This window comes from Corvus cornix, chromosome 1 (genome assembly GCF_000738735.6).
Source record: "Corvus cornix cornix isolate S_Up_H32 chromosome 1, ASM73873v5, whole genome shotgun sequence".
Taxonomy (NCBI): domain Eukaryota; kingdom Metazoa; phylum Chordata; class Aves; order Passeriformes; family Corvidae; genus Corvus; species Corvus cornix.
The window spans coordinates 27786063-27809587 of NC_046332.1; the positions used below are offsets into that span (position 1 = coordinate 27786063).

The 23525-nt window shown below is 39.0% G+C and overlaps 1 protein-coding gene across 3 annotated transcripts in view; it reads right to left on the reverse strand.

The window, feature by feature from the left end:
* KPNA1 (karyopherin subunit alpha 1) overlaps positions 1-23525 on the reverse strand; it is a 59497-nt gene that overhangs the window by 11408 nt on the left and 24564 nt on the right. For all 3 annotated transcript variants that reach the window (XM_039559930.1, XM_039559937.1, XM_039559935.1), the window contains exons 7-13: positions 19601-19689; positions 18214-18313; positions 17487-17650; positions 16257-16335; positions 13918-14043; positions 1223-1350; positions 320-498 (exon numbers count right to left, since the gene is read on the reverse strand). In XM_039559930.1, coding sequence (XP_039415864.1) covers positions 320-498; positions 1223-1350; positions 13918-14043; positions 16257-16335; positions 17487-17650; positions 18214-18313; positions 19601-19689 — 865 coding nt within the window. The remainder of the gene's footprint in view (positions 1-319; positions 499-1222; positions 1351-13917; positions 14044-16256; positions 16336-17486; positions 17651-18213; positions 18314-19600; positions 19690-23525) is intronic.

Genomic DNA, 23525 nt, shown 5'->3' on the forward strand with positions numbered 1-23525 from the left:
GTCAGATACAAAGAAAAATAATACAGCAAGGAATGATGCTATAATCCAAGTGTTAGCCATTCTAGTAAATCTCTACTATTGGGAATTGTAGTGGTTTTCTTGTTAACACCTTTTACTCTGTATCAATCAAGAAAAGAAGATCTGCACGTTCTGTCTCCAATCTATACACCGACAAAGATAATGGAGCAGATGGATTACACTGGAGATTTATCAAAGAACAGGTTATTTTCAGTCACAGTGATAACTGGGCCTACTGAGATTCCAGTGGGTTTGTGACCACTGCTGTATCCCCAGAGTCCCCCAGGTGTTTTGCTCCTACCATACGCTTCTTCAATAAGAGCGCAGTAAGGATTAATGCCAGTGCCACTGCGTTTGGATTCCTGCTCTCCAAGCCTCAGGATGTTCTCCAGCCCATTCAGTGCTACTTGCACAATCTTTGAGTCCATTACTGTAAGGAGGTCGCAGAGTGGTTTGATGCACCCCAGTTCTACTAAATACCTGAAAAATATCACACGGAACCCAGTAAATTGTCTGCAAAATTATAATTGGTGTAGCCATTTAAGTACTTAGCATGAAGGTCTAAGAATCAAAACAATCAGATAAAATATCAACTTGACTGGAAAAACTAGAGAAATTACACACATCTATTTCTATCTAGTCAATTCTGCTGAAACGATGACAATAACTTTAAAAGCCTTTCTCTGTCTCACTCTCTCTATATAGCTATGAAATACTAATTTATTTTTTGTACCATAATTTATATTTCTATAATGGTAACTTATACATATTTTCTATAAAGAGCAATTATATTAACATGCTTACAAAGTAATTTTTCTTTATACAAAACTGCATAGAAGCATAATGTACTGGTATAAGCTAAACAGGAGAAACAATGCATGTCATGCCATTGTCCAAGGGGCTTCCTCTCCAGACTGTTACTGCACTGTTACACTCTACACCACTCAGAAGTTAATTTAAAAGTTGCATTTAGTTTTTTCATATAAGACAAATGGTTCAATTATTTAAATAAGTATTACAGCTGAATACTTTTGTGACTTCTCCCTGGAGGGATGAAAGGCTCATTTATAACAAGGACATGGTCTCTCTGGATACAACACTGAAAGCATACTGAAAGGTTTTGCAGTTTCTAGGCTGACAGTTTGTTTTCTTGCACAAACACTAACTCAGTCAATTGCATTGAAAGATTTAAACTATTTCATACTTGATCTGTTCGGCAGAGCCTCCCGATGTCGCATTTGTGATTGCCCAAGCAGCTTCCTTCCTTGTCCGAAACTCAGCCGTTTGCAAAATGTTTATAAGAGCTGGGAAGATATGGGCGTCTATGACTGTCTGCAAAAATAAATGACATAGCAGGGTCATAATAAAAATTAGAAATAACTGCTTTGTCCTGAGTTAATGTCCATGCCCAGCACAACATATTAAACAAAGAAATGTCACTTTATCAAACGTCAAAACTGATAAATCAGTTTTCAGCTTTACTTTCAAAACCTTAGTTATTCCTGTAGTCTATGCTTGTCCTAAATGAATTCAAAACACATTCAGACTGAAGTGACTGGCATATTTAATGAGTTACTTAATCATACCCTGACAGCAAAAGAATGCTGTACTTCCCTTATTTTATCAGGTAGTAAGCCACTCAGCTATGAAGTCAGTAAACCATTAAGTCATTAAGATCCCCATAACCTCATAGGGCTGTGTGCTATAATACATTTCCACTGGGAGAGACAACGGAGCAAAGTTGTTCATGTAAGAACTGCTCAAAACAAGCAGCCACCTAGTGAAAAGACGAAGCACTGATGGTTTGGCAGTGGGTTGGCTGCTTAGCTCAACAAAGTGATAGAAGTCAAATGAGCATTTGGGCAGCAACTCTAAGTTTCTAGTAACTCCTTCTGAAAATGGCCTTTTGCAATAAGATAAAAACGAAACCAGTTTTGTTACACACCTATGACAAGGATTTGAAACACTTGGATAAAGATCACTCAAACAAGCAAGATCTCAGGAATACTTTTTTAATCTACCGCTTTACAAGTATAAATCATCTCAGAACTAATGAAGGAAAATTTGAAGAAAGCCAAAAAGATCCTTTTCACAGAGCTCTGTAGAAGAAAACAGATTACATACAGCAAAAAGCTACAGTCAATTCACAATGTGAATGGCTAACCCGGTAAAAAAACCCAATTGTTTGATATTTTTTTTATCCTTCCTGTTTGTCTGGGCATCCACGCTGCCTCTGCTTTGTAAATCCATACAGCCTATCAGTTGTATCAACAGGCCCATGAACACTGTCTCCTATGCCAAAGAATCCACACTTCTAATACAGCAATCTGGGGTCCTCAAGGAAAACTATTACTTCCATCATGCCAGGTTGTATTACATTTGTACATTGCCAAGAATATTTGAAAAAGTATCCTTCACTGAAAGTTTTGAACATGACTGCTGAAAGTGATAGGTAATAAACAGGAGCCAGCTATTAAAAAAAAGAACCCTAAAAAGATAAAAGAAAGCATCTTGAAAAGAGATGCATTTTACCCCCTGACATATTTAACTGCAAAAAACCCCAACTGATTTGTAAAATTATCACTGTAAGGGTATGTGGAACACAAGACCTCCTGTTTCATTACGGTTAACAGATCAAGGACCTTTCCAGCTCAAAGGCAGATACAAATAACAGGAAAGTAATGAATAAAACACACAGCTACACAAACCTGATAGACAAGGGATAAGAGAAACAATCACAAAGAAAAAGTTCCAGTCACTAATTAATAGGTCGTTAGGAAACTACAGGCAAGAGAGCCAGCCTGGACTTTGTAACTGATGACAGGGACAAGTACAACTGTGCGAAACTGAGTAACAAATCTTACCTTAACTATTTTACCGTGTAACCACTCTCTCTATCCCACCAGAGCACTCTAAGGATTACGTGCTAGCAACCCAGCACAACTCACTTTGGGCCAGGAATTGGACCAGACCTCAGGAGAACCCCTTGTGTCTGTAGGGCCAGCAGCTAGAGTGGGTGGGTAGATGTCTCAGCATCAGTAGCTGGAAGGGCCATGAAATCAGGTCCCATAAAACGTGAATTTGGGGCCAGCAACTGCTGTCAGGCCTTGGACGAAAGGGCCCCTGCAACTGGACCAGGTGAGGGTCCCAGCATCAGCCACTGGGGCAGGATCACAGCCTACAGGGCCCATGTACCTGGACGCCAGCTAGTAGAGGGACTGGAGCGAAATTAAGTGAAGATCCCAGCACCTCAGCTGCAATGGGACTCCAGGTCACAGGACCCACATGCCTGGGCACCACCTATGTGTTATCCCCAAAAGCAGCAGTGGGTGTGGAAGATCCCAGTGTACTTAGTTTGCTGGCAAACTGACTGAGCAGCAAGTGGGAGGCCCAGGATCCAGGCATGGACAGAGGGTTTGTGCTGATATTCAATGGGTCTGCAAGTGTGGAGATACCCAAGACAAACGTGTGCATCTGTTTGTTTGCCAGTGAGAATCAAGCTGAACCAGGCAGTGAGTAGAACCCCAGCACGGGGAGTTAAGAGAGCTCCTGATCCAGCCATGGACAGCAGCTGAGCAGAGCCCACACTGGTACTTGAGACATCTGTGACTGTGCATCTAGAGAGTGAGAGCATGAGTGTTTTCACTCATGAACTTCAGTCCTCATCAGATGGAGAGGAGAAAGGGGACTTTTCAGTCTACACTTTGCTTTATGTGAGTCCAGAGAATTCTACACAAGGGTGTTGTTGAGGCAGAAACCCTCACCAGAACAGTGTGTTACAGGGTATCAAGCACTGCCTACTGAAAGAGCTTGATATGGATCTAGGATAGGGATATTTGAGGGCATTAGGATTTTACGATTTTGGCAAAGAACAAGTCAAAAAAATCTCGTTATCACTTCTTAAATCCTCTCCCCAAAAAAACCCATCTACAGGAGATTTATTTCCTTAGAAAATGTCTTCTTAAAACCAATTTCTAAAACAAGTACTAAAATCAGAGTATGTTACATGATAGCATGGAACTAAATCAGCATACCTTACCTGACAGGCAGTAACTAACACTTGAGTCTTCTTACTGCCAAAAACAAATGTTACCTTAAAATGTTTCAACTTAAAACTTGTAAAATAGTAAGCAAATTCCACAATAAAGGGAACTAGCAACAAGATGGCAATTAAGTGGGGGAAACACGAAAGATAATTACTGTTTTTCTTCTGGCTCAATCAATTTTGAACTCTGCTTCAGTGCTTGGATGCTTCGGTTCAGTGGGTAAAATTACTCTTAAAAGCAGAGAAATATGTATTTGAACCTTCCTAGAAAGAACTGATCTCACATTTCTTGGGTGAGTACTCTTACTTCTGTTTCTATTGTATAAAAGGCTATGGGGACCTTGCTTAGTTTCTGCTCTACAATGAAGTTGACTATCTTTACCCAAGCAGAACAGGTTAAAGCACCACAATGAATCACAGCCTCTTGTAAGGCACTCCTCTGGAGGAGACTGACTCAAGAGAGATTACCAGTCAGTATATTTTTATGTTTGCTACTGCTTGAGAGGCAACACAAGTGCTGCCACCTCGCCCTAGCGCAAGTATTAGTTAAAGGTTCTCAACTGTCTGTAATAGAGCCAAGCTTTTCCACTAGCACTCTCTCGACAGTTGAAACTCTCAGTGCTTACCTTTAAGGAAAAAAAACACATTAACTAGGTCAGAAAATGGTCTGCTTTCACCTTAATATCTTCACTAGATTTCAAAAGTCTAGTTAAGCTCAGCAAGGGTGGAAACAATGAAGTACCAATACAGAGTAAGTTCTTGGCAGCATCTATTATTTATACCCTGCAGACTTGCAGCCTGCCCACAGCAGTTACCCTTGAATGCCTAAGGATTCCTATCTCTATGATATTTTATGTGGGAACAACTGTTACTGTGGAAACAGGTCATGTTTCCCTTTCAGTTAAACTTCTTTTAAGTGATAAAATAGTAAATGCTAGAAGACAATTGGATTTTGTTGGGTTTTTTTTCCTTGAAGAAAAGCAAGCCTCAGGCAGAACAAAACCTTAAAGAGCTGTGGCAGGATGAAGCAACTTAAAACTTACAAGGATTTAGATTGGCTTAATTCAAATTACTTTTTTAGCATTCCTATTCTGCATGTGCCTGACGTGGAAGTGTGTTGAAGACCAAAGTAGTGTTTGTAGTGCATAGAAAATACTCAAGATAAGCATAGCTTTCAAACAAAAGAAACAGTTAAGGGATTTCAGTTCAACAAGAACTTGAAAAACGTGAAGGAAATAAAAATGTTTTAGGCTGCTACTACTAGGCACTGAGGTGCTATCTACAAAATACATTAGAAATCTCTTTTTTGCACAATAGGTAATCCAAAGCCCATCCTTCAATACATTAAACTAACACTGAAGCTTTTGCCCAGCTGCATCCATTGGTATTTATTGGAACTGAACCCCCTCTTGAGTTGTAACCACGAGTCTTTTGGAAAACCAAAACTGAATTTTAACCGAAATGGAATTTTTATTGAAATATGGACTTTCAGATTTAATTTGTAATGCTCAGTACTTAGCAAATCTGGCCCTCACTTCTAAAGTGTCAACTTTTCTATGTTTGGTTTGGGATGTGTATGTTTTTTTGGGTTGAGGGCGATATTTTTAATAGTTGGTATCCCTGTGGTGTAGTCCTCCAAGAGGGCTGCCCATCTCTTGGAAACATTCTACCTGTCTTATTTTAATCAAGCTTCTTCACTTCACAGTATTTGATTTTTAAACAGTGAAGCTAGATTAAAAATTGAATTTTTGAAGTACCATTACACCTGCATGGATGTTTAATCTAAATATGTTGTAGCTGCTGTTAGGGAGGCCTTCAGTCATAGTATATTAAATTTGTATTTTGAGCTGGTCAATACCATGTGAGAATTTGCTTGTCCCCCTTTGGGTTCCCACACCTAAATCACTTGTGATATGCAAACACACACATACGCATTTAGTGTGCACGTACTGGCATCACATGTCTACATATCATTCATCACATAAATGTGAAAGCAAACAAGTCTTAGACTGTGACTGTTTCCCTGCTCCTGCAAGCTCTCTCATTACCTTTAACAAATCAAAATTACAGTCACCATATAACTGGCAGCTGCAAATACAGCCCTACTGCTATGATCCCCCCTCCTGGCTGGAAATTTTAGTTCATAGAGGCTTCTCAGTGACTTATTTTCCAGTTACCTTGTTTATTTATTCAATTTACAGCTCCTTTATAAATAACATAGCAAATATTTGTAAGCTAAAACTACTTCACACTATGGCATGAGTACAAAAAACCTCTGCCTTCCTAGAGCTGGAGAGGAAGCACTTCAGATCTCAGTTCTAGTGAACCTTTATGTTGTTGACACAGACACCTAAGCCTATATACTCCAAACTGCCTATAAAGCAAACTTCTAGCCAGTTTACACAAAGCTGTTACTGCTGTCAGGAAGAACCTGCAGTATAATGACCAGCACCTTGTTGAGCTCTCTCCTGCTTTTAGGGTCGGTCAGTCGTAAAAAAACCAAAACAAAGAAAGAAAAAAACCAAACCAAACAGACCAACCAACCTCCCAAATGCAGTAACACACCACTGACTGGTGTGGTTTTCAGCCAGAATAAAGGAATTAAAGATGTTCTAGCTCTGCTGCCCTTAATGTGGTATAAGGTATGTAGAAGCCTGAAAACAGATTTTGTACTTAAACACAAAGTTAAACCTGAAAGAGATTGATCTTTGACTTCCACTAGTCTGCAAACTAACATGACTTTGTCAGCAATGCCGTATTTTGCTCCTACTGGATATACTTTTTAAAGTTCTACTACCACAAAGAGCATGTTAAATTCTTAGATTACTTATGCAAACTATGACATAAACTAAACACACTTCATATTTCAGGTAACTTGATGCCTGTGTAAACCCCAGCTCTGTGTGAACCATGTCATACCTTTTCCATGTCCCTAGCACTACTTTTGGAGTGGTCCCCAGTGGTCCTTTTGGAGAAGAGCCTCTGACAACTCTGAGCTTGTAACTTTACCACATGTTGTAAAAATGCATTTCATTCCAGAGTTTTTAAAACTGACAGGTAATACATCATTTGCTACATTTGCCCATGTCACCCTTCTGCAAGGTTAAGAAACCCTAGAGGAGGAAAAATATGGCACAGATCCCATTGCTACCATGCCTAGCCATACTCAGACTTCCAGATGTTCTTGTGAAAATTCAAGGTATGTTAGAAAAGAAGTGATAAGTTTCTTAACCTGTCAAGAGCAGAGAACTCCTATGATGTCTTCACTGTCAGACATGGAAGATTGTGTCTGATGTACTGCCCTTCATAGCTTTTCAACGGGTTGCGAAGTTAAGACACACAGAACATTTTCTGAGGTATGTGATAGCCTTTCATACCCTTCAGAAGGGTCGACAGTCAGGATTAAGCTTCAGTTGTGCAGTTCTCCTTCTGACTCCCAGGAAGATGTAGTTCCCCTTCTCCCTGACTGGGGAAGCTATCCACTGATGTACAGCAAAGCTGTATACAAACTAGGAAATTAACAAACAAAAACTATACTTAGTGACAATCACGACTGCATCAGGATATACACATCCACCCCAAACCTTGAAAGCACAGAAATAAAGAGGGGAAAGACTGCTGTATTCCACCACATTTTTCTGTTGCCTAGGCACTGTTGATAACACACTCTGAAAGGCTTTCACTTCCACCTTTGGTGGGGAAATAAACCCAAACCTCCTGTGCTTTAGTAAGAGCCACCAAAGAAAGTCCAGCACGCACTTTCACACATTTCATGCATGTTAATTTACACTGCCTTAACACTAGAAAGAGTTTACTTGATTGTGTTGGAGTGCAAATCTAATAGTGATAGGCTGCTGCCTTATCTTTTAGAAATGGCAGTGAAAGCCTTTGGAGTGTGCCACCAAACAGCATCATAGGCAGTATGGAGATGGATATAGAAGTCCTTCCCTCTGACTTTATATTTCTATACTTTATAGTGGGTGGATGGAGGGAGTGCAACCCAATGCAATCTTAAACACTAAATATAGTTCTGTCTGTTAATATTGGTTAGGTAAAATACCTGTCAGATCCACCAAAATATTTTAATGTCTCCTTGGTGTGCAGAAGGGACTGCTAGATTATGGCTTGAGCACTACTCAAAGTTTCCATAGTATTTCAACATCCCAACTGTTCTGGAGCAACAATCCACTAGTTAGATCAGCTGGTAACTCACAAAAATGTGGGTTACTATGCCAGGCAGATGTGAAAAAAATTATCATGTGCTGAAATCATTCTTGTTTGATTTCTAGCTAAAGACTGTGCATGTTCAAAATCTGGTAAATATCACAGATAGGGGAACAGACCTGCTCCAGTTTATGACCTCTAGTAGCAGCTCTTTAGCAATTTAGAGGGACTGGGAGGAAAGGAAAATAAATAATTTAATTTAGAGCTGCATCTAGTATCTTGGAATTCCTTCTGTAAGGAAGACCAGTTCTCAAGAAGTAATGTTTTAATTCATCACAACATGAAATAATGTAAAGACAAAAAAAAAATCCTCAACTCACAGATGAAATAGGTTCACCCATGAACTTAGTTAAATCAAGTATTCATCCCGATGGGAATTGTCCTTTATCATCACTGCTATTAAAAACAGACTACACTTTTATTCTCCATTTTAGCATATAACCACCTTCAAGAAACATTTTATCAAACAGCATTTTTCAACTTCAGAAATTCTTTTTTCAAGTGCTTTTCAGCTCAAATGTTTACAGTGATTTTGCCATTAAATAGAAGTTGTCTGAAGTAATACCTCAAAGGCGTTTTCTGAGAAATGCAGACTTATCAGCTCTGGAGCTGAAAGGAGATTTCATCACACCTTGTATCTCACTCAACATTCTCTAAGTTGAGACTAGAAACTACAGAATCAAGGGTCCTTCTGGAACTTGTTACACATCTGTGATTGAGTTTCAACAAAAGGTAATCACTGCAATCACACCTGCAATTGCCAATTTTACTTCCAAGAAACACTGGCTTTGAGCTCTCCAATCAAGCATGTTGTAAGCATTCTCCACTGTGCTTTACTTCACAACTTTCCTCTAATGGGCCATCTTCTGCAGTTCCAAAAATCAAGGCCTGATGACGGACACGACTTGCAGTATGTCATCATTACCAGGATAGTTATATTCCACTCACAGTCAGATATACTGTTTTTTAATTTAATTTTTGTAACTGTCAGTATAGATTAAATTGGGTATGTACTTAGGGCAGTCAGTGTTTCACTACAAAGCCTGTGTGTGCTTGGAGTTTGAAGGCAGATCAATTACTCTGAATGGGGCCCAAGGGACTCTTAAATGAAATACAGCTTTCACTTTTGAGAAGATGCTTCTTACATTCTTTTTCCCTGGACTTGCATAACGCACCAACACACTTCCAACCTTGTCTGTGACATATCCTAAGGCAGCTGCTTTTAAGCTGGACTCTTTTAAATCCACATGTATTCTGGTGATTTGTTTCACACTGTTTTCTTCTTGATACAAGACTCCTGAGAAAGAGAGCTTCTATCCACATAATCACAAGTATTTTTGTATGCATAGTTAAAGAGCTTTTTATGCACTTGTAAAGAGCCACTGCTAGAAATGAAGATGCAATACTAATGGCTCATAGCATTAATTTTCCTCTCCCTACCTTCTGACCTCACCTTTTCAAGTCACCTTGCAATTCTGATCTGTTCTCAATAGCACAGCAGCTGACCCGTGATAGAACACCCCAAAACATTTAAAAATTGCTAAACACACACATGCATAGACTAACAATTTTGTTCAGGTAGATCAGGCAAATTCTGTTTTAAAAGAGGAGATCATTTTATCCTTACTCCTTTTCAAATAAAGATGTGGTAACAGTTTAGAAGACCAAGGATTACCAGGGATACAGTTAAGACTCTCCAGCTAAAGCCTCACTTATGCCTGAGTAATGGATACCAGGTGTCAGAGTACTGTGCAAACAAGGACATTTCATTTGAAAACATGACAGTGTGGTACAGTGAATACTTATGAAGAAGTTACAGAAGTGAATACACTACTGCAGTAGTTTCTGGTGCACTAGAATTCAAGTTACCTCTATGACTCTTCATAACTGTATCTTAAGTAGATCAAGAATATGAAAATAGAGAGCCAAAGTTTTGAAAAAATGTTCCAACAACAAACTACTTTCCATTGTCACTTCTGATACATCTTTATTGAATGACTTGTATAGATATCTGGCTTTCTAAAGCTCTTCTTACATTTGGAACATCTCCATACAATTACACATCCTGAAGCAACCCTCCAACAGACTTGAGAAAAAACACAAACTTAAGACAATGTATTTGGCTGGACTGTTCCTCAGAAAATACTCTTAGACTTTCCAGAAAAAGCAGAAATGCCCTTCTAGACAGCAAATACTGGGTTTCAAAGGTGGTAGTTGAAAGGATAAAGAGCCAAAAGACTCTCTACTGCAAGAAACACAAAGGCAAAAACATTTTTACCTTGGTACAAGCAGCAGTAACTACCTACTCTGCACTGCTACTTGCACAGCAATTACAATTGCTGATGTGGGGAAAAAAACAGTGGTACAGCTGCTGATTTTACACAGCACTTTTCATTAGAAATTCAGCTAATCCATGGATTAACACACAAACCACAATAAAAGCAGAATCAAAATTCTTGGAGCTCTACCAAGGTTAGAGTGAGTAACCGTATCGTTCTCCATATCTGACAAAAAACATGAGCTCCAGTGGTAAATACAAAATCCTGACTGAGAAAGCCAGAGCAAATACCACTGCAGGGGGTTCCTTTCCTCACAGTCCCACTTCCATCTTAAGTCACATCTTTACATCAAACAAGAAGGACCTACAGGGCTTCACAAGTTTTTGGGCTTTGCATACTCATTTTCTAACATAAGGATCTCTGAATGTTAAATGAGCGTTCGCTCTCATTTTCAGGAATTTCAGGTATCTTAGCAAAGACTGAAATATCTTTCACAAAAGTATTAACTTTATTCCCTATGCTTTCTGAGATGAAGCCCTCATTGAAGTTATTAAGGCTTTATGCTGCCCCTTCAGCAGCTGAATGTTCTTTTTAAGGAAGAATGTAAACCCAAAAGATTCCAAGTGTCACCTGCAAAGGGTACAATACACTTATTCCTCAGGAAAAATATGCAGCCTTTTCATAATCTTGTGCAAGTTTTCTGAAAAAGAGAAGTAATTCCACCCCATAGGTGGAGAGGGTTAACCACTTCATGCTAATTATGATCATATAGAATGACTAATCCAGACTCATCATTATAAGAGCAGCAGTCAGGCTGCCTTCCAAGGAAAACAGAGCTAACAAGTACGCTCCGGCTACTCTGCCAATATATTAAGAGGCTTGATTCACTTTCTGTGTAAACACTGTTTCTTCCAGGTTACTAATGAGTAAGACAAGTATTTCAAGAGTCTAATATTTCTGACATTTATTGCCATTCCTCAAAGAATAAATGTCTCCACCCAGACTTTCATGCATCCTCTGCAATCTCTGAAAATACTTTCTGTATCCAGTGAGGGACAAAAGAATTGAAAAATGTAACCTCAGAACTAAATTTGATTTACATAAGACTGTTATTTGACTGCCTTGATGGAAACACTTGTATTTATCAGATCAAGCCTCGTTTCAGGGCCAGGTTGAACGGGGCCACGGGCAACCCGATCTAGTGAACAGCATCCCTGCCCCTGGCAGGGGGGCTGGAATGAGATGATCTTTAAGGTCCCTTCCAAACCAAGCCTTCATGGTTCTATGATTCACTACAATCTCTTTTCCCAACACTTCTGCAAAAGAGAAGGAATGAGGCAATGTTCTTTGTACTGGGTTTGCATGGCAAGGTTTTGGCAGCAGTGGGGGGAGCTACAGGACTGGCTTCTGTGAGAAGCTGCCAGAAGTTTCCCCCATGTCTGACAGAGCCAATGCCAGCTGGCTCCAAGATGGACCTGCAACTGGCCAAGGCTGAGCCCATCAGCGACAGTGACAGCAGCTCTGTGATAACTTATTTAAGAAGGGGACAAAATTATTGGGTAAAAGTAACTGCAGCCAGAGAAGAGAGGAGTAAGAATATGTGAGAGAACCAGCCCTGCAGACACCAAGGTTAGTGCAGAAGGAAGGGCAGGAGGTGCTCCAGCCACCAGAGCTGAGATTCCCCTGCAGCCCCGTGAGGCAGACCATGGTGAGGCAGGATGCCCCCCCTGCAGCCCATGGACGTCCATGGGGGAGCAGAGATCCACTTGCAGCCCACAGAGGACCCCAGAGCAGGTGGATATCTGACAGAGTCTGTGACCCCATGGGAAGCCCACAATGGACCAGAGTCCTGGTAGGACTTGTGGCCCTGTGGAGAGAGGAGCCCACACTGCACCAGTTTTGCTAGTGGGACTGGTGACCCCAGAGGGGACCCATGGTGGAACAGCCTGTTCCTGAAGACTGCACCCCATGCAGTTCATGAAGAAATGCAGCCTGTGGGAAGGACTCATGTTGGAGAAGTTCCTGGAGTACTGTCTCTCATGTGCAGGACCCCATGCTGGAGCAGGTGAAGGACTTCCCTCCCTAAGGAGGAAGCAGCAGCAGAAACAACCTGTGATGAACTGACTGTATTCTGCACTGCCAAGGGGAGGAGGAAGAGAATCAGGGATAAAGTTAAGTCCAGAAAGGAGGGAGGGGTGGGGAAAAGGTGCTTTTAAGATTACTTTTACTTATCATTATCCTGCTCTGATTTTGATTGGTAATACTATTTATTTCTCAAGTCGAGTCTGGTATTGCCTGTGACAGTAACCGGTGAGTGATCTCTCCCCGTCCTTAACCACAACTCATGAAATTTCCCTTGTATTTACTTTCCCCTGCCCAGTTGAGAAGAAGAGTGATAGAGCAGCTTTGGGGGACACCTGACATCCCACCAAGTCAAACCACATCCCTGAAAGACAAGCAAAAAATTCCCTAGTACAGCTGTTTTTAAACAGAACTCCATATTCAGGGAAAACAAAATATATTAAGCTGTTTCTTCTTTATCTAGCCAAAGACTTTTCTCTGGGGAAAAGATGTTCCATCTCTCATTTATACTACCTGGAGACAAGTCCTGGGAATTCTTCCTGACAACTGACACTCAGTCCAGACTCAGAACAATGATTTGATTTTTTGGAGCCTAATTATAATGACTGACATAAGGGAGTGGGACTCATTTGCTTCTGTGTGCTATCACTTAATATGAAGGGACTACAACATTTAGTGTAATCAGAAAGGACAAATCCCAGGGCAACATGTTAGATAGCCTCCATTATTGTTCAGTTTAATAAATAGCAGATACAGACTCGGCTAAGCACACATGCCTAGAATGGGGCATTATAAGGCCCATTTATGGAAGTTATACAAGGAATTTTAAGAAAATAGAAACAGAAATAAAGTACTTTCAAATATAGGTGTCTGTATCTGATGGTGAAACCAAGAAATATGTGAAGTTATTTGATTCTCAAAATTTGTATTCTTTTCATACTTCAGAATTTCTGTATTTTAGTTATTGTCAAAAGCACAAAGCAAATTATTTAAGACGAAATTTTCTTGAGCTTAGCCACATTTTGTCATTTTCTACCATGACAGTCTTCCCCCTTATAATGTGCAGATGACTAGAAAATGAAATTATTTTAATTTGGAGATGACTGGGACATTGAAATATTCTAATTATACACAATAATATATTTCTTGTATGTAATTATATATCTGTGACAGTGCATACACACAAATACTCATTTTATACACAAAAAACCACCTGTGTTCCTTCTAGTCTGAAAGACAAAGATTACTGATCATAGCTGAAAAGGTTACCTGGATCTGGGCTTTGTTTCCAGCTGTTATATTAGATATTGTCCAGCATGCTTCCTTTTTGATAGATTCTTTTGGGCTGCTTAGCAAGTGCAGTAAGCTCTGCAGGGCTGAACAATTCAGAATTACCTGAATACAACAGAAAAAAACAAAACAAAACACACCTTAGAAGAACTTTAGGATAAAGAATCATAGGAACAAGGAATACAGTGTCTTGAAAATCTAAAAAGCATACCCCCATTAGATGCTCCCAGAGTTTGGGTTTTTTTTTAAAAACCACTAAATACACACAAAACAAAAAAACCTGCAAGAACCAAGAAATAAATGTCTGCAGGAAAGCTAAAGAGCAAAACTACCAAGTCATTCAGGTAAGAAACCACACCTTCATAATGGTTTCAGTGTGACCTGAAAACAAGAAGATACTAAGCACATTATGACCAAACAAAAACAAGATGATGGTATCTTCCTGTATTTTTGTACACTTGTAAGCTCCAACTACTTCTGTGTTCCCCATCTGCTGGCACTGTGGTGCATACTGTGACCAGTGTTGTATCCAGTGACATTATGAATGGGCAATTCTTATCTAAAAAATTACAAAAATTGTAAAAACCCTGCAATTTTACAGTGCAGAAAAGGTGCAGCAAAATTTCCATCTCCTAAATAACCAAAGTACAACAGAAAATGCCCCAGAACTTAGATGTTGCAAGACAGCACAGTTGATTATGTCATGTGTGATAGTGAAGGACTTTTTGACCACCTAAAAGGGCCTAACAAGATTCAAAAAATGAAAAATTAATGACTTTTTTTTTTTTAATTCCATTCCAACTTCTAACAATTAAGCCAAAAATTGGGAGAGTATACCAAGAAGCACAGTAGTTTTGCCTTGTGTGGCAAAAGCAGACACCTTAGAAAGAACAGTGTGCCATAGAATTTTATGAGAAATACTCCAGTCAAGCTGAATCATGGTCATGACTTCTGATCATGGAATCTGAGGACTTAATTCCCTTGCTTGTATCCCCCCAGCTCCATATTCTTAAAATCTTTGTACTCCCCACTAAGATTAAAGAAGAAAAGATTATGGTTCAGGATTTTATCAGGTGTCTGCTGGGACAAGTTGGTTTTTTTCTTCATGCATACTATCTATGGTTTTGGCCATCTCCAAGCACTCGCATTGTTAATACCTGAAAATGAGACAAAAAGTAAAAGCAAGTTTGTGCCCCACGGTTTTACAGAGAAGTTCTTGAAGAACTGTCCTGTATGTTGCATTCATATTCAGAAATGGATCAGCTCTCAAAGCTGGCCTCTTCCTTCTGATTACTGATTTTTATATTCATCCTGTAACACTTTTTAGCATACAGCACAATCTGCAGGCAGGACTATCAAACTATCCTACTTATACAGTTCTCTAGAATTTTAGGAAAGCTCATGGTATGCTCCTCTGAAAAAATCATGTACAACAAAAACGTTTAAACTAATTTTTAATTAAAATCTAAGGTTTATGCAATATTTAATAACCTGCATTACATGTGAATTAGTGATCCCTTGTGGTTTTATCTTTAACAAAATTATGAAATCACACCTCAATCATTCTTTATGACTGATCTGCAAAACAAATGCCACTGCAAAAAAAATAGAACAATGACTCTGCAATTCAGCTACACAAAATACATTGTAACAATCAAAAAATCATGTTATCTTCCTCCTAGCAATAAGACATTGAAACAGTGCCCTGGTGCTGGTAACACATCTTTAATTCCGGTCTCAGAGTCACAGAACTATGGAAGCATCCCAGTGACAACCTAGTGCCTCTGAAGAAACACATTTCCTGCCTTCCAATTTAAATCTAATACAGTGGTGGGAGTCACTGCCTCCTACTGATGCTTCTCCAAACAAATCCCCAGACACAGCTACACACCATCCAAAATCTGACCAGACACTTGTTCTTCCTTATAAATATGATATATTTTCATCATAGATCCGATATATTCACCACAGATTGGCAATAGCACTGAATGTGACAGGCCTTTGATAGCACTACCAGGGTGCATCTCTCAGCATGAATTTCAGCCTAAGAGACAGATTTGCTTTAAATAAACCAAAAACATCCCACCCTTGAGGGGTATTGCACGGCTGCCCAAAAGTCCTAGACACAGCTACCTAAGAATCATCACCAGTTCAGGACTGAACAGGAAAACTGAAAACCACCACATTTTGAAGTAATTAGTATCATTAACCTTCACTTTCAAACTTCAAAAGGAACAAGAGGAGGTGCTTGTGAACAGGTTACCACAATTAACAGAAAGATGAACTGTGATACAACACAAGAGAAAGGTAATCCATACCTGGGTCTGGATATCATCTCCTGTAACGATGTTCCCCACAGCTCGTAAGGCAGGAGATACGACTTTGTAGTCATTGTGCCTAAAATTGACAAAGAAAAATATAAGTATTAACCTTCCCAAAGCATCTCCATCTTCACATTCTCAAGGAAGGACCATCTATCAGCCAGGGGAAAACTTCCCTGATAAATCTGACTTTCACTATCTAAATAGACACTGATTTTCAACAAATGGTAAGCCTTTCCAGGGTTTCTAAATATTTAGACCTTTAGATGTCACTCAGCAACATAAAAATAAAATATTAGAAGGATAAAAGTACTTCAGAGTACTTCCAAGCATCCTTGGGAGGAAAAAGTAATTAGCTTTAATAATAAAATACACTTAATGTAGCACACACAAAGGCCAAGAATGAGACAGAAGAACAGGGGTAGAAGTTGTGTGTTTAACCCATAGAGCTGTTTGATCATCTTCTGTCATCATATGCATCCCTCCAGCATCATCGTTAAATCAGGACTGGAATAGGAAAGGTGAAGTAAGGAACTTGTTTCTCAAATGAAAACACTTCTTTACAAAAAAGCTACTTAGAGGCAGTATGTTCCATTAATTAATCCAGCATCACATTTGCTCTAATGTTAGAAACCTTAACAGTCTTTTTATTTACATCACTGAAAACCATTATTCCTCGCTCTTAGGCCATTGAATGGTCCATGTCCTGACCTTGGATCTGAAGCCATGGCTCTGAACAAGGCCAGTCTCAGCGACCCCAACTCTCACAGCTACACTTTACTGACCAAAGTGTGCATATACTCTTCTACAGCAAGGGTTGAGGAAATTACTTATATTTCAAGTCCCTGGTACTGTCAATTCTAGTAAATTGAACTATTTCTTACATTTTTATCTTTGATATCCTTAGGTAATTTCCTTGTTAGGTAACTATAATATGGACTTCAATGACACAAGGAAAATTCCAATGTATACTATGGATTTTACAAAAATGTAGCTCTTAGGTGCAGGAAAAAACCTCTTAAGAAACAGCAAAACTAGTACAAGAAATGTTCCATTGCTTTTGTTACTCATGACAAATAGAGAACACTGAACAGACGGGTAAAATTCAAACTCAAATCTTGCTCTCTGGAAATTACATCATTTCAAGGCATATTTAATTAAACTCCTTATTGGTATAATCTTGATTTCAAGGAAAAGAGTGACGCTTGCTTGCAACAGATTTCTTACATCAGCAGTTCCACAAGTCTTCTGCAGACTCCTGCATCAATCACAGCCTGGATTTTATCATTGGGGCCGTCAGACAAGTAAGACAAAGCCCAGCAGGCATCAGCTAATACATCTGTATCATTGACAAAGAGCAGCCAGGAAAGCACACTAAGACAAGGTGAGACCTGTAAGACATTAAGAGGAGATACATACAATTAAAAGGGCCAGAAGATCTATTATTATGTCAGCTAATTTTGTATATCATTATAGGACTTGGCACTGGAATCTTAAGATTCAACACTCAGAAAACTTCAGACCTAGCTAGCACTTCTATGCAGGGCTGTAGCTATACAAGCACAGAGGAGCATTACTGCAGAAAAGTACCACAGCAACTCTTCAGCCTCTACAGAATGACGTCTGCCAGTGAAACTCAGACTTGTCCACTCAGATGTGCCACCTGCTGCTCTACAGCAGCCAAGATGTAGAGTTTTGTTCTGCTATGGGACAGTCATCTCCAGTACACGAACAGGAACAAAAAGTTACAAGGCAGCTGTGTTAAAACAGTGGTTGTGAATGTCTGCCCAAAGGACTAAAAAAAAACTTCAAAAAACTTCATCTGTAAGAAGCCCATCAAATATTTCAGAATTTCTCTGAAACATTACTTCTGTTTAGTTTAAGCTTCACCACCTGAAACTAATAATTTGGCTATCACCACTTCACAACACATTTTCATTCAAGCATCTCTTACCTTGGCAAAATCAGGAGGTGGATTTTTCCCTCTGCAGAGATTGGACAGAGCCCATACAGCATTTCGGGTCATAGTGAGACGATTCTGTTTTGAAAGCAATCTAAAACAAACCAACAAAAAATTCCAACCCTTGCTTTTAAAAAATCAAAGCCAAGCAACCCTATCAACTGTATGAATCATTAAAACAAACTCTTTTTAACATATACCAGGGCAAAATGTGCTAGATTTTTTTTTTCTATAAAAATACACCTGAGGAAAATCATTCTTGATGGCTACTAACACACATGCTAGATACAGGAATCTAGTATCCCAACAAGAACAGTAAACATTACACTAAATTTCTCTTAAACACTTATATACTGACGTGGCAGATTAACAGTCAAAAGCTGCAGGAATTGTGACAAAATTACTCTAAGGAGGAGGACATGCAGGTAGTTTTGGAGAGTATTCTCTTAGCTAAATTGCATTTTTATGACCGTCTCAGACTATGAGTCCTACTTTGGCCTAGGAAAACGCAGAAACGAAAGACCTAATTTTCCCACAAGAGTAACAATTCAGGTTTTTTTTCTCACAGCCATCCCCCACTGTACCGCTGTCTATGACAGCACTGGAGAATTCCCCTGCTGCAGAGTCTGCAAAGGACACAGATTGAGTAATCGTAATTTGGACATGACAACACAAGATGGTGTCACTGTTTCAGCAATAATATGCTTCTTAAGCAGAGGACCATCAAGATAATTAGCAGGCTAGAGAAATGACACGCAGTGGGATGTTAGTGACCTGGATTTGCTCAGCCTTAGAAGGAGATGGTGCAAGAGGAGATACAACTGCTGCCAACAACACTTTAACAGGTGGATACAGAAAACAGGAAGCCAGATCCTTCTCAAAGGTGCTCAGTGACAAGACAAGAGGCACTGTCACGAGGTAAAACACAGAAAATTCTGATTAGGTATCAGAACACTGTGTTTCACTATGCCATGGTCAAATACTGCAACAGGTTACACCAGGTAGTTATGAAATCTACTTTTGATGTTCCAAATTTGACTGGTTAAGTAGTTGAGCAATCTAATCTGATCTCACCTGCTATGAAGAAAGGCTTTGACTAGATGACCTCCAAAGGTGCCTTTCAACTTAAATTATTCTCTGACTCTAAAATAAGCCCAGACATTCACCAACACTGTAGAATAAAATAGTTCTAGCTTAGCTGCTTCTAAAGCATGTTTCCATTTTAGCTTCATTACAAAAGTAGTTCAGGACTCCCCATTAAAAACTCTGATTAGTCCACAATAAAAAAACCCGGTATTATTATTCTTCAAGGCAAAACCCAAATTTCAGTCTTATCAGACACTCAAGCAAAATTCTGGAAAACACATTAAAACATACTTACTGCAATAAAGGGGGCAAGATATTACAGTCCAAAACATAGTCTCTGCACATAGTGCTGTCTCCAGCAATGTTGCCAAGAGCCCATACTGCCTGTAATGAAAAACAGAATAATAATTGCTTTTATTCTCAAAATTCCACCGGTTTAACATATGTATTAGAGTTGGGAGACAATCTGTTCTCACTGTTAGGTCCTGGACAATGTACAGAAGGGGAATGCATTCTGGTTGCATATTACATGTATACACTCAAGCTCACTATATGATTCAGGAATATTTATGGAGATCTAAGAAGAACACCATAACAGCAAACATGTATGTCTCCAACGATTGTGCAGGCAGACATACCCTTGCTCTGTCCACAATATAAGAGATGAGCTCAGCTCCTCAGGCTTATGAACACTGCAATTCTACACTCCTTGTTCACAGCTAATTTAATCCCAGATGTTCGTAGCACAGGTCAAGCAAGTCTGTATCTACCCAAAAATGTTTGTATGGAACAGCCCATATTAGTATTTACTACAAAGCCATAAAAGCATGCATTGTTTACACAGTCATAGATAAAAATGAGAATCTATGTGCAAGATAAACCAATATTCAGAATTAAAGAGTTCAGATGGGCATTGACATACATTCTTTAAAATAAAACTATATGAGACAGAACCACTGTTGCTGATTAAGTCACGTGCATGGCAAAATGTAAGGGTTTGGACATCAGTACTACCCCTAACACTTCATTTTGAGAAGATCAAAAATACCAGAATTAAAGCAGCATGAAATCCATCTTCTGTAATATGATGAGAATAGAAGATTTAATTAGTTTTGATTTATACATTTGGGCCAAGTGCTGCTTTTTGTATCACTGTCCACTAGTATGAGAGCTATAACTTAAAAATTTACAAGTAGTCTATGTCAAGTATGAAAACGATTTTATTAATTCCTTGCAAATTACAATATTTTGTCACACAAGGAAGCTTATGAAGTTCACATTTGCTATTTATTTCAAGTTAGCAGAAGACTAAGTGTCATATCAAATAGATACACGTATCTGCTTATTCGGTTGGTTTATTTGCCTTTGGGCTTTACAGATACATGTATCTGCACAACCACTGGAAATACTTCCAATTATGCATACAGAGGACAAAAGCAATCCTATTTGTCATGGATAGCAGCTGAATGTCCTCCCCAAATTTCTCTTCAATTGAAGGCTATGTATATAGCTGCAGTAGAACGTGTTAGAGTGCATAACTATTTCTCCAATTGAACAAAGCAAGTTCCTCACACAAAATGAACATGCTTTTTCCTCTCCCTATACCTATTTGAAATAAACTGCTCCTCTAAAAAAACTGACAGAATTGCCAAATTTTTTACCTAAAGGAAATTTTTGGATAACCTGAAATAAACATATTTATTCATTTTCAATATGGTGTCAATTAATTTATTGCATTAGGTTTCTCCTGTAAAACGTTTTTAAACAGTGGCAAAAAAATGCTACTTGAAAAACAGACTTCAACCACTCTAGAGGCCCAAATTCACTAGCAAACCCTGCAAAACAAATACAGCTAAAACCAGAAGTATATACAGAATGTAGATAACAGATGTCAGCTTGCTAGATACAAAATAGAGTCCTCATCTGTACCAGTACTACTGACAACAGCATAGGATTGGAGCCATTAAACTGAGAGTTGTGAAGAGAGTAGGCGACTGTTCTGGGGAAGGATTAGTTTGTTTTGTTTTCTACTGTTTTCCAGGCTTCTGCTGTCAGCCACAGTCAGAGGCAGGGCACGAGACTGTACTGACCTTTGCCATGAAACAGCACAGCCATTACTACTATGCAGCGTTCCCCCAAAACTGATCTTCATCATTATTTTTCATTCTAATTCTTATCCTTTTTACAACTGTTGTGACAACAGTTTATCTAAGAAGTATAACCTTGGGTCTGGCAGCCTCTTGGACTTAAGGCACAGAAGACGGCTACCAGAAAAATTTAGCTTAAGAGACAGAACATATGCCACCTCCTGCAAAATGTCAGTCGTGTTAGAACTTCAAGGAGCCACACCTGTTGCTCACCCCAATGTTTGCATTTCTGCAGCAAGAATAAGCCTGAAGAATGAACCAAAGATTTCAGACAGTTCTAAATAAACTTGTGAATCTTCTGAAAACATTTAGTGAGGGGAAAAAGTTAGAATTTATAATAATTCCCTTTCACTGAAGATGTGAGTAATTTTGTATGAAGACACAGTCTCTTTGCCTGGACACCCTTACACAGGTAAAAAACAAGGAAGCCCTATTCCATCTGTCTGTGGTCTTTATTTCTGCCATTATAACAGTATCTATTTTTAGGGTTGACAAGACTGATAATCACTTAATCCAAGAATCCATTCTGACCCTGAATGACTGACTGGTTTTGCAACAGCAAATCTCACATCAAAAAGTCTGACCAGAGAAGTCAAATAGCACCTCTACTGCTTTCCCACTCTTCATTTTTTTTATGGCAAGGAAAGTCTGGCTGAGTAGTCTGGTATCACAGGACCTGGTAAGAGAAGATGTTGCAAGAAATCCTTGTAATGCTAATGACTGATAGAACACAAGATGCCAATAAATTGAAATATCTTTAGAAAAATATGCATTTCATTCAATAATGAAGATGTCTTTCATTAGGGAATTACTTCAGCTCTTCAGATAAGTAAGGAATGCAAGTTAAGCTCGTTTAAACTCATCAGACACTGCCATAAATGCAAAGCTCTGTCATGGTTTTCACAGACAACACATGAACAATGACAAGTTTCTTCAGAGTTTGTATGTCTGAATAATGTTCAATGGTTTCCATTTCTTCTTTTGAGCACTCCTCAAGATACAAATACTTGCCACAACATTATGGCTTTGGCTTCATTCTACACAACTCAAATGTTTTCATCTTCTTTCCTGCATAGTTGCAGAAGTAAAAGGATATTTAATTCCATTAAATTTCAGAGCTTATTAAATTAAAAAAATATTTGACCAAAAAAAATCCATTTCAGTACTTTCTACTATCTAAATCCCAGCTTAAAGATGACAGCAATTTTAAGATTTGTAGCCTGGTTTTTTAACCCACATCTTAGGGAGAAAGCTGTGTGCAAACTCAAAGTGCAAATGTTGCCTTGTTAATTGACAGCACCTATTTTTATACACGCGTATAAATTTCCATTTATTGCTAACAGTGGAGTAGGGCTTGGTGCAAATCTTTGGTTTATTTTACTCATCACTGACCTCCAATGTTTTTTCCTGCAGTGCTGGACAACTTCAGTAGTCAGTAAAAGTAAAGTACAAGTCTTGTAGAGCACTGTTGAACCATATGGTGCCTTCTGTGAATAATCCCTGTGCTTTTTGACAACTCTCCACTTTTCCCTGGATTCTGAGGATTCTCAGCCATTATTTCTTCGGATATTTAACTAAGTGCTTAAGCCAATCACCAACAGTGTGCAGACTTTGCCTCTCAGTGGAGAAGAAATATTATAAAGAATCAGCACTTTCTCAACATTTGGATGCTGACTTGGGAAAAGGATCTAATGCTGGGATGAAGATGATAAAGATTAGCTTGCATACAAGTGTGATTGGGTAAGTGAACACAAGGAAGGATACCAGAAGGACACATTCCTAAGAGATGACTGCTACTTTGTCCTACCACAGAAAACATCTTTCTTTCAGTGGCTGGAGTGGTCCTTCTTCTCACATCTCACCTGCCAAACAGAGAAAGTAGCTCAAACTCATACCTTGACTGTTTGTCCTGATTGTGATTATCAAGAGTTTGTTAATAGGACTGCTGATGTAAAAGCCTAACAGAGCCTGAACACGACTCACAGGTCAGCTCTGCCAAGCAAGTGATGGTGTCCTGGTTTGAGACAAATTCGGAGGAACGTCCGAAAGGAACGTCCTCTGATAGAAGGCAGG